General features: G+C 51.2%; 1 protein-coding gene across 20 annotated transcripts in view; it reads left to right on the forward strand.

Moving 5' to 3' along the window:
- The window catches only part of MYO9B (myosin IXB), a 107785-nt gene that overhangs the window by 48921 nt on the left and 46604 nt on the right, over window positions 1-12260 (forward strand). For all 20 annotated transcript variants that reach the window (XR_003511996.1, XM_027548143.1, XM_027548151.1 and 17 more), the window contains 4 exons: window positions 4525-4619; window positions 10608-10670; window positions 11150-11249; window positions 11515-11615. Coding sequence is in view for 19 of the 20 variants with exons in the window: in XM_027548143.1 (XP_027403944.1) it covers window positions 4525-4619; window positions 10608-10670; window positions 11150-11249; window positions 11515-11615 (359 nt within the window). In the remaining variant the exon portion in view is untranslated. The remainder of the gene's footprint in view (window positions 1-4524; window positions 4620-10607; window positions 10671-11149; window positions 11250-11514; window positions 11616-12260) is intronic.

Here is a 12260-nt window from a genome sequence, read left to right on the forward strand (position 1 = left end):
TCTCTTTATGGTTTTTTTCCTTTTATTTGGTAAACTTTTAGCATGGTTCTATATGTTTTTTTCAAAGCATATACTTTATATTAGAAACATATCTTTTATAGGACTTCCCTGGTGGTCCAGTGGTTAAGACTCCACGCCCCCAACACAGGGGGGCACGGGTTCAATCCCTGGTCAGGGAAGTAAGATCCCGCATGCAGCATGGCATGGCCAAAAGAAAAGACATAAAGGAGGAAAAAAAGGAAAAAGAAACACGTCTTTTATATTATAAAGGGAGGGGAAACAGCATTTCTGAGAAAGTAGAGTCCTCTCCCAAATAGTGCTTTGCCAGGGCTGTGGATCGTCTGGCGTGCCGGGAAGACAGCACGAGCTTGTGGCTGCCCTTGCCCCAGAGCCAGCTCACATCACATCACTGCTGGCACCCGGGTCCCACTTCCTCCCTCCCCTTTATCTCCAGCCCCACATGATCCACCGGGCACACCAACCACCCTGAGCTTGAAGGCCTTGCACACCCCTGGCCGGCCCCGGGAACAGCTACACAATAGCTCCCCTCGCTTCGGGTGCCAGGCCAGCATTTCCTCCTCCTCCTCCGACGGACGTATAATAGCACCAACCGGATATTTTTAGATCAGTTTTGAAAAGTCGCAGTGTGTTGAGACCACATACCAGACGCATGAGGTCACCGTGCTGGTAATCGCAGAACCAGAGAGCTGGTCCCAAAGACATCCCCTCTGGTCCCCAGGACGCTGGGCCTGGATGTTTCCTTAAAACTCACCAGAGACGTGTCGCACATTCATAAGGGACCACCGTGGCTCCTCTGGGTGGAAATGTGCATTGCTGGGGTGTCTCTGTGGCAGGCCTTGAACCCAGCCACCACGGCGACTCAGGACTTGCCCCTGGAGGGGTGTCACTCGGGGTCAGGCACCCCCCTCACCATCTGTTTGTAGTTAGGACAGGCAGCACTTTGCATGCTCACTCGTGGGAGCTCATTTTATCACAAAGCAGGCCTGTCCTCAGCTCAGACACCACCCTGCAGGGTCTGGAAGGAAAGGAGGAGACGGATCTGCCGTCTGCTTTTCCCAGAGCTGTGGCTCAAGAGCCTGTGGGGTTTACCCCAAAGGCTGAACATAAGGGAAACAGGAGATTAAAATCTGGATAGACAGTTTTCTTCACCAGGGGGCCCATGAGGGCCTACAGCACATATGGGGGCCTTGATTACAGGAGGGAGCCCCAGACAACCTGCTCCTACAAACACCTTTTACCTTCATCTGTGCTTCTCAACCCCCAGCAATTCAGCTCTCGCTGGGGACTTTTTTTTTCTTATTTATTTGACTGCATCACAGCAGAGGATGAGATGATTAGATAGCATCACCGACTAGATGGACTTGAATCTGAGCAAACTCCAGGAGATAGTGAAGGACAGGGAAGCCTGGTGTGCTGCAGTCCATGGGGTCGCAAAGAGTCAGACACGACTTAGCAACTGAACAACAAATCAGGTCTTAGTTGCATCATGTGGAATCTTTCACTGCGGCACACGGGCTCTATAGTTGTGTCACTTGGGCTTCAGTGGTGGTGGCACATAGGCTCCAGAGCCCTCAGGCTCCGTAGTTACAGGGTACAGGCTTAGTTGCTATGAGGCGTGTGGAATCTCAGATCCCCAACCAGGGATTAAACCCGCGCCCCTTGCAGTGCAAGGCAGATGCTTAACTCCTGGGCCAGCAGGCAAGTCCCTGTGGGGACTTCTGGGGTTGTCCCACATGCTGCCGGCCTCTGGCGGGTAGAGACCAGGAATGACCTCGATACCCTGCAGTGCGCAGGACAGCCCTGCCCCAGAGAGTGACCGCTCCCCGAGTGTCAGCAGCGCCGAGGCCGAGGACCCTGCACTGGGTTCCACAGACACCCGGGAGGGCAGAGCAGATGGGGGCCCGGGCCCCAGCAGCTGGCCTAGAGCTCAGTCACACACATCCAGACCCTGTGAAGAAGAGAAAGGGGCTCTGTGGCCGCTGTCTGACTCTGGAAAGCACCTCGTCGGGCTAGATTCCACCACCACACAGCCAGGTGAAGACCCCTCCCCTCAAAGTGCCCCCCTACCCTGCAAGTTAGTCTCTCAGTTGTGTCCGACTCTTGGGGACCCTATGGTCTGTAGGCCGCCAGGCTCCTCTGTCCATGGAATTTTCCAGGCAAGAAGACTGGAGTGGGTTGCCATTCCCTCCGTGAGGGGATCTTCCCGACCCAGGGATTGAACCCTGGTCTCCTGAATTGCAGGCAGATTCTTTACTGTCTGAGCCCTGAAGGTACCCCCTGTACAATTGGGCCTGGTTTCCTCCCTGAGACCTCTTCTCCCTCAATCACTCGTCCCCTGCTTGGCAGTCTGGTGGTTGGTTCAGATTCTACAGCAATGCCCAGTTCTGGGGTCTGGAGCCCCAGGGGCATCGGCAGGAAGTCACACATCCCGTGACCTCGTCAGCCGGGAGCATGACCAGTGCATGAGCCCAGCGGGGGCTGCTGCCCTGATCGCAGGCTCCACTGAATGGAGCCGTTTTCTGAGGAAGTGTCTGTGGCCTTCCAGCAGATGCTTTTCTGTGGGGCTTCTGCCTCCAGGCATCGAGTTGGAAGCTCATCAGTGATTGACCTGCATCCATCCTGCCTGCTAAATGAGCGCTTGGAGAAAATCCAAACTCCTCTCGGTGTCTCCCTGAGAGCCTGGTCACCTCTGTCCACCCTGCCCTTGTCCCCCACCTCACCAGACCTGCAGATACACACCCCACCCCACAGCAGACCTTGGCAGTGGCCTTCCCACCTCCTCCGAGCTGTGGCCTCCCTGCCGGGCTCAGCCTCCTCAAACGGGAACAGCGTGAGCCTGACACCTTTTTCGCTATTGCCAAGCTTCCCTTTCCTCGTGCGACACCCCCGCCCCATCCCCTCTCTGCCTCTCGTCCCTCCTCTGCCCAGCCTCACCACCCTTGCTGCTTTTAGCCTGTCACTCCCTGAAACAGGGACCACCACTCCCCAGGTACTTCTCCTGCCCCAGGCTCCCCCAAGACTCCACCGAGCCTCCCCTTATCTGGGTACCATGTGGGAAAGAGGTAACCCCAGGAACCTGAGTGGGGCACAGAGGGTGTTCTCTTGTTTTCATCTGGATGGTGGTCATGTGGTAGACCCCGGGGGGCACTGCCAAGCCGTGGGCTCTGAGTACTGCGCACACTTCCTCTGTGTCTTGGGAATGAAGCCCTGATTCACACCACGACGAGGATGGACCCCAGAAGCATCATGCTGAGTGAAAGAAGCCAGACACGAAAGGCTATCTAGTGTGTGCCCCCACTTAACGTGAAGTGTCCAGACCAGGCAAATAAATCCCGAGAGACAGGAAGCAGATTGGTGGTTACCAGGGCCTGGGGAGTAACTGCTGAGGAGGATGGGTCTCCTGTTGGGGTGATAGAAATGTTCTGGAACTAAACAGAGGTGATGGTTGGACAGCATTGTGAATGTAGTGCACGCCACCGAAGTGTTTACTTTTGAAACTTAGTTTTATGTTATGTCACTTTGACCCTAATTTTTTTTTTTAAATTGCTGTCAACCAGCTTGTCATGCCACGGTATTGCAAGACCCTCCAGGAGGGGACGTGTCCCCACATCTGCTTCCTCACAAGCAGGCTGGCAGCTGGCCTGGAGCTGGTATCAACCCAGCACCCAGCAAACTCCTTCTGGAAAATAAATATTCTGGATAGTAAATATTTTCTGGCTTTGCGGGCCAGATGGTCTCTGTCATAGCTCCCTGCTGTCACAGCACAAAGACAGTGGTAGGTGGTCGGTGAATGAACAGGCCTGGCTGTGTGCCAGGACGCTTCATTTCTGGATGCTGAAACTTGAATAGGATTTTTACATGGCAGGAAATATTACTTTTCTTGGGTTTTTTGGGTTGTTTTTTTTTAAACCATTTACAAATGTAAAAACCACTCTTGGCTCACAGGCAGTACAAAAACATACAGTGGACTGGATTTGACCACAAGCCAGAGTTTTCTACGTGAACAGTTACTACTGAAAAAAAAAATCCTATGATTGGTGTTTCCAATGTCCAGGACTTAGAACTTGAGCCCCTCCTTCACGTCAACACAGAGGTAAAGAGCAAGCCCATGAGAGGTGTGGGAAGCCCCTATGGCTCAGTGGTAAAGAATCTGCCTGCCAGTGTGGGAGCCGCAGGAGACATGGGTTCGATCCCTGTGTCGGGCAGATCTCTCAGAGGAGGAAATGACAACCCACTCCAGTGTTCTTGCCCAAAGAATCCCATGGACAGAGGAGCCTGGTGGGTACAGTCCATGGGGACTCAGAGTTGGGCGCAACTGAGCGTGCACACACATACTTGGGACGCGCTGGGGCTGCCTATCTGTGTGTTTTCTGGGTGTCACCTGGAGTCTGTGAGTGACTTCCAGTGAACCATGGTCTACAACACCCTGAGGGAGCCTCCAGGCTGAGGCCTGTAGGAATTTTATCCTCACAATCTGAAAACCTGCTTTTGTTTTCCTCGCAGGCTTTTGGAAATGCTAAAACAGCCCACAACAACAATTCCAGCCGATTTGGGAAATTCATCCAGGTCAACTACCTGGAGAGCGGCATCGTGCGAGGGTGAGTCAGCTGGTGCCCACGCTGTGCACTCCACCGTCAGTCTGGGGTCTTGGGCTTCCCTGCAGCGGGGACCCAGGACTGAGCCAGCAGGGAACTGAATGCTGAAGTCACGATCTTGCAGGCATTTGTGAATCATGCAGGGAAACAAGTATGATTTTCAGTCATTGATATGAAAGTCTGAGAGGTGGCAGGAAGTGTGGGTGGGGGAGGAGGGCAGCACCTTCATAACCAAACCTACCTGCCGCAGGGCATCGCCTAGGACATTGAGGCATCCACTAAGTTAAGTACAATGAGCTAGAGTTCCTAGCATGATGGGATTTGCCAAGAGCAGGCGAGGGCACACCAATTTCCCGATCTTGATGTTTCTAATTCCCTGGGTCTAGGAAGAGTTGATGTGGACTCTGGCATTTGCCAAATGTGCCCCTTTAGCTTTAGCTGGAAGGAGACATGATGCTAGGTAGCAAAGTAAGGCAGTTGTCCAGGGAAGTGCTGAAAGTAGGCAGGTGAGGGGGATGGAGGGAGGGAGGGATGGGACGTGGACTGATGGATGGATTCCAGGGTGGGTGGGTGGATAGAAGGATGGGTAGATTCATAGATGGGTGGATGATGGGTGGGTAGGTTCATGGATGAACAGATAGAAGGATGGAGGGGTGGTTTGATTCATGGATAGATAGATGGGATCATTGGTAGATGGGTGGATTCATAAGTGAGTATATAGACTGATGGGTGGTTTGGATGGCTGGGTGGATGAGGAGATAAATGAGTTCATAGTTGGTAGCTGGATTGTGAAGTTGACTGCCAGGCGGAAGTTAAAACAGATTTACATTTTGTGCCAGAATGTGAGTTCCTTAGGTGAAGGTACAGTTACTTCAACTAAATGTGCAACTTTGAAATTGTGTTCCCCAAAAAAACAAAAAAGAAATTGTGTTTATTTGTATCCTGTGCAATGTTATGCTAATAGAAAATACCTGGAAGCCTTATGCAATGAGTTGATGTTACAAGGAATTACCTATTTGGTCATACTGTGATTTCCGCAGTTAATACTGTAGGATTTTTTTCCTATTAAGATGTACGTTCTGAGTAGTTTCAAGTAGTTAAAAAAATATAATTGTGACTTAATACTGCATAGTGTTTTGGATTTTTGTTTAACACGCAAAGGTCTTATGAGCCATAAAACTATTTCACAGTGGGGGATAAAGAAAGACATTTGGGCACAATGTCCATTGCCTGGTGACTTAAAGGAACCCTTCCCGCTCCACATTGTGGTGTGAGAGTCCACAGTGGCGGTGGGATTTGCAAAGGCTCCAGGTGATGTTCTGAGCGGTAGAATAAGAATCCTTAAATGTTAGATGCGGGGAGATCCAAGCAACAGGCCCATGGAGGCCACAAGAAGGCTCATGTGTTTCGGGGAGGCAGAGGTCCTCCAGGAGAACTGATTTCAAAATACCTGGGTTCTTCTGTCCATCTAAATCTGACTGGGACTTCCCCATTGGTCCAGTGGTTTTAAGACTCCATGCTTCCACTGCAGGGGGACGGGTCCAATCCCCAGTCAGGGAACTAAGATCCTACATGCCTCACAGTATGGCCAAAAAAATAAGCCTAAACCTGACTGATGATCATCTCAGTTGATGGTGCATGTTCAAGACAAGGACAGAAATGTTTTCTTCCCAGATCCTTCAACCTCTGGCTTCTTTCCTTTTTCCCCTCTGCCCAGGCTCTTAAGTGATGTTGGGAGAGAGACCCTCGATAAAGGCAACATCTCCTCTTGCCCTTCATTCAGCCCTTCAGGGACACTCAAGACTGGGCAGTTCTCCCCATGGCCCCCGCCTTCCATGGGCCATCCAGTAGTCCCTTCCCAACTGCTACTGGGCCCAGCTTGGTCTCTGCGTGGGCAGAACCACTCTCCTTCCCCCACTTGCCCCGCAGGTCTCAGCCCTTTCTCCAGAAAGACCTTCACTCTTTATTTTATTCTATTCTATCCTACTCTTCTGTGCTTCCAGGCTTCTGGGATGTTAATTCCCCAACCAGGGGTTGAACCTGGGCCACAGCAGTGAAATCACAGAGTCCTAACCAGTGGACTGCCAGGGAATTCCCCCTCCCTCCTTATTTTAAATCTGGTTTTCTCCCATGTATTGTATCTGCACATTGCAGAGCCTCTGACTATCAGGGGAAGCCCATGGTATCTTACTAAGTACAAGATGCATAAACAAATTGTTTTTCGTTCCAGCAGCTCCCTTGGGAGCAGAGACACCAAGAGGCTGCCTCACATCTTCCTGGGTCCCGGACTGGCTCTGCAGGCCAGAAGCCAGGGCCTTTGCTGCCAGTGGGAGCCTCGATGCCCCTGTTCTACCCCAAGATCAGTCCTTCCTGTGCTCTCCATTTCATGTCCCATGGCTGCTGAAACAGAGTATCACAGACCAGTCAGCACACAACAATAGGAGCACAAAACAATTATTCTCTCGTGCTTCTGGAGGCCAGAAGTCCAAGATCAAGGTGTGGGAAGGGCCATGCTCCCTCCAGAGGCTCTAGGCGAGGATCCCTCCTGGCCTCTTCCAGCTTCTGGGGGCCCCAGTGCCCTTGGCTTGTAGCCCCATCACCCCAGTCTTTGCTTCAGTCTCCATGTGGTCTTCTCCCCTGAATTTCTCTATGATCTCCTCTTCTGTCTTCTGGGATACTTGTCCTTGGGTTTAGGGCTCATCTGGACCATGGAGGAGGATCTCATCTCTAGAAAAAAAAGATGAGAGTGTTAGTCGCTCAGTTGTGTCCAACTCTTGCGACCCTGTGGACTGTAGCGTGCCTGGCTCTTCTGTCCCTGGGATTTCCCAGGCAAGAATACTGCAGTGGGTTGCCATTTCCTTCTCCAGAAGATCTTTCCCACCCAAGGATCAAACCTGGGTCTCCCGCACTGCAGGCAGATTCTTTACCAGCTGAGCCCCCGAGGAAACCCCATCTCCAGGTCCTTCACTTAATTCCATCTGCAAAAGTGTTTTTTCAGAATCACAGCCACACGCTCCAGGTGGACGTGTCTTCTGGGGGCCACCGTTTGGCCCAGCACATCAGCAGGACTGGCCCTCAGCTAAGCAGCCAGCCTGCCCTGCCCACCTCGGCTCTTGTCAGGCTCAGGGCAGCTGTGGTCCTGGGTCACTGGATCTCATAGATCAGCTGCAGAGTCCTGTCGATGGCCTCGGATTCAGGAAAGGAGGTCCTGCCTCAGCCCTTGATGGTGGCCTGCCCACGCTGGGTGGAAGGAGGTGCACTTCCTGTCCAGGGAGTGGCTGCCACCAGCTTGCAGGGAGCAGGCCCAGACCTGGTTCTGCTTTTGGGCAGGTGACACTTTTCGATGCCGCTTTCCAACAAGGCCAAGGGTCAAGGGCAGTCCACACCTCCCCCCAGTTCCCCAATTTGCAAGGCCTCGTGTTCCTGTGGGATCACGGGCTCAGTATGGAGGGGATCCCTGGCTGTGTACAAGATCACCCATGTAGGGGCCCAGCTTCACGAGTAATCACCAAAGGCTGTGGCCCGTTAGATGACACTCGGTGCCCCTGAGGGGACACTGTCCTTGCCCATGTGTCGAGACAGCACAGAGAATTGGCCACAGATAGAGATGGAAACGTGAGTCTAGGACCAGAGGCAGCCTCCCTGCCCAGGAAAACAAAACTGCTGAGAACTACAAGTTACTGCTCAGAGGAGGGAATGGAAGAAAATAGGAGTTTGAAAGCAGAGAGGACGCGCGCATGCTGAGCCTTTGGAAACCCATGTGTGCAGGGTGTGTGCGCATGCATCCATCCATTCAGTGTGTGTGTGCGCTTGCACAAGGCTGCAGCCAGAAGACTGCCGTCCTGGAGGCAGTCTGGAAGCATTCAGCAGGCCTGGGACCAGGGCCCTAATCCCCAGCTCCCTCTTCTGTATTACAGGATGAACTCAGATGAGGGTGACCTGCAGAGCTGTACAGCTCACATACTTGATGATAGCAGATCCCATGAGAGTCAGGTCCCCACCAGGCCACCCCCCTCCTCTGGGGTCCTGGACAACACGTTAAGACCTCCTCCATCAGTGGGAGCCACAGTGCCCCTCCCGGAGGGCATTTAAATCCAGTGTATTTAATCTCAGCAAAACAGTGCCTAGAACCTCGCAGTAGAGCTCCAAGAAATGTCTTACGTCTCTACTAACATTGCGGGTGTGGCTGTGTGAGTACCCCTTTCCTGCCCCAGGACCAACACAGCCTCAGGGCCCCGGGCCCCGCACATGTCCGTCAAGTGATAAACAGATAAACAAAATGTGTGTCTAGACATGTAGACACGGAGAAGGCAATGGCACCCCACTCCAGTACTCTTGCCTGGAAAATCCCATGGACGGAGGAGCCTGGTGGGCTGCAGTCCATGGGGTCGCTAAGAGTCAGACACAACTGAGCGACTTCACTTTCACTTTTCACTTTCATGCATTGGAGAAGGAAATGGTAACCCACTCCGGTGTTCTTGCCTGGAGAATCCCAGGGCCAGCGGAGCCTGGTGGGCTGCCGTCTATGGGGTCACACAGAGTTGGACACGACTGACGCGACTTAGCAGCAGCAGACATGTAGGCTGTTGTGCCAATTTGCTCAGTCGTGTCTGAGTCTTTGCCACCCCATGGATAATCTACCAGCCTCCTCTGTCCATGGGATTCTTCAGGCAAGAATACTGGAGTGGGGTGCCATTTCCTCCTCCAGGGGATCTTCCTCACCCAGGGATTGAACCCACGCCTCCTGCATTGGCAGGCAGATTCTTTAGTACTGAGCTACCTGGGAAGCCCTTACTTAGCCATAAAGAAGAATGAAGTTCTGATACATGCTCCCAAGTGGCAGAATCTCAGAACCACTGAGTTGAGTGAAAGAAGGCAGATTCAGTATCCAACTGACCCTTGAACAATGCAGGGGTTAGTCAGAAATCTGCAGATAGCTTCAAGTCGGCCCTGTATATCCGAGGTTCCCCCAGTTCCCCAGCTCCTTAATAGCTGTGGTTCCACATTGTGGATTCAACCAACTGCAGATGATATAGGACTACGGCATTTGCTATTGAAAAAAATATCCACCTATAAGTGGACCCACAGTTCAAACTTGTGTTATTCAAGAGTTAACTATACATACTAAATGAGTGTTTTGGTTTTTTGGGTTTTTTTTTTTTTAATTCTAGAAAATCCAAAGTAATCTTTAGAGGGGCTGGTCCATGGCTGCTCGGGGGTGGATGGCAGGGAGGAATGACAGAGGCCCCAAGGAGTCTTCTCGGGATTATGGATGTGTTCGTTGTCTTGGTCATGGTGGTGGGCTCTCAGGGATTCACATGTGTCACAGCTCATGCACTCACACACGTTATATCTGTTGTGCATCAGCTATACCTTCTAAAGCTGGTTTTGAAAATTATGTACAGATTATGGAAGGACCCAGTGAAAAACTCATCTAGGTGCATGCTTTTGAGTATGTATAGTTGATCATATACAATCATCAGTAAAGCTGTTTTAAGAAGAATAGAAAAGTGAATCCATTATCTTGTATATCAATTTTCAATTGGAGAAACACTTCATGGCTGGGGAGATGGTGGAAGCAGGGTTCAACCTTCCAGTGTTATTCGTGAGTACATGGGTCTAATCATTTCAATTCCTGCCACCCCCGGGGCCATCCCGAGTGATGCCAGGTTGGGCTTCCACACAACTGTCAGCCCACATCCGGTGTGTAGGGCAGAAGTGGCCAGCCCAGGTCCCTTATTTTTATAGATTCTAGCAGTAGGGTGAGGTGCATTTACGACAACAGTGTTTACCTTAAGAATGAAATAGTATTTACGACATTTAGGTTGCTTGTTTACGACACTCAGAGCTATCACCCTTTTGTCCCTGTGCTTACCTTGGGTCCAAGGTTGTTAATCTGCAGCTGGCTTTACCACAGTCATGAATCATTCTTGTTCTTCAGGGAAACGGCATTAGCGTGTAACACTTGGTTCTTTTTCTGCTTGATGACAGAGCGGTTGTCGAAAAGTACCTGCTTGAAAAGTCTCGCCTGGTCTCTCAGGAGAAGGATGAGAGGTAGGGGGGTATTTCCTTGATGATCCCGGATGTCTGCCTTCTTCCCTATGAAGGAGAAAAGCAGATGTCCTGAGGCGGGGAGTATCTACAGGAGGCCCTGATGGATCTCCTATGAGCATGAGCTTTGCCACTTTCTCCTGCTTATTTTTGTGCCTCCCTGGGGCTTCTCCCTGGAGTGGGTGCTTGGGTGTCTGCTGAAATGTGGTCAGATTAGCATCATCTCTGGTCCACCAATGAGTGAGAGGTGCCCACCCTCTGAGGAATCTACTCACTGGAGAAGCTCGTGGTTTGATTTTTGGAGTTTGTTTTTTTTTTTTTAAAAAAGATCATAAGAATCGACTTATTGTCTCCAATTTGTACATAATCGAGGTGCTTTTTCCTCCCTGGCCTGGTCTCCAAAGCAATATTAGTAGTGGTTTGACGAGTAGCTATCGCTCAGCCTCCAAAAACAACTTTTTTCTCCTAATTTTGACCTACAGGAACTACCACGTGTTTTATTATTTGTTACTTGGCGTCAGCGAGGAAGAGCGTCGGGAATTTCAGCTCAAGCAGCCTGAAGATTATTTCTACCTCAACCAGGTAAATAGCCTCAAGCCCCAACCACAAACGCGGCCTCTGTTCCCCACGGGCTGTTTACGCTCTGCCAGGGGGTCAGAGGCCGTCCGCCTTGGCCCTCTCCAGCCCCCAAACCAGCTCCAAGGAGGCCCAGAGCGGGGCGGCATAAAGGAGCCCATTCATTCCCTGCCTCCCCAGCCCTGCCCCATCGCTTCCAGCCAAAATCATCCTCACACACCACCCTCCCCAGCCCAGAAGTACCCAGAGCACTGCCGACTTTGTTTTTCAGCATAACTTGAAGATCGAAGATGGAGAGGACCTGAAGCATGACTTCGAAAGACTCAAGCAGGCCATGGAGATGGTGGGCTTCCTTCCTGCCACCAAGAAGCAGTAAGTGGGTGGGCCCAGCCAGGCACCTCCCCCTAACTGAAGTTACCGGTCACTCAGAGATCTGACCTACCCCCGGTGGGAACCTCGCTAAGGAGAGTAGCCCGAGTGACAGAGGACTGTCACCATTAGGCACTGGGAGATGCCAGTTAAAACCGCAGGGCGGGGCTCCCCTGGTGGTCAGGGGCTAAGACTCTGCACGCTCCCATGGCAGGGGGCCCCAGTTCGGTCCCTGGTTGGGGAACTAGATCCCACATGCTGCTCCTAAGACCAAGTGCAGCCAAGTAAATAAATAAATATTTAAAAAAACAAAAACAGGGCTTTTCAAAGGTCATTCATCATTTAAAAATCCTTTTCTTTTTTTTCGACCGCACCCTCGCAGCTTGTAAGATCTTAGTTCCCGGACCAGAAATCGAACCTGGGCCCTCAGCAGTCAAAGCGTGGAGTTTTAACCACTGAACCACCAGGGAATTCCTCCATCATTTAAAAATCTTAATTTCTTCATTAGTAGACTAATTAACAGATTTTGTTAATTAGCAGAAAAGCTACACTATCTCAATAGAGGCAGAAAAAAAAATCTAATAAAAGAAAATTTACTCAGGTATATTTACCCAAAACAAAAAAAACCACAAGGCTTTTGTCCAACAA

Source organism: Bos indicus x Bos taurus, chromosome 7 (genome assembly GCF_003369695.1).
Source record: "Bos indicus x Bos taurus breed Angus x Brahman F1 hybrid chromosome 7, Bos_hybrid_MaternalHap_v2.0, whole genome shotgun sequence".
NCBI classification, from domain to species: Eukaryota; Metazoa; Chordata; class Mammalia; order Artiodactyla; family Bovidae; genus Bos; species Bos indicus x Bos taurus.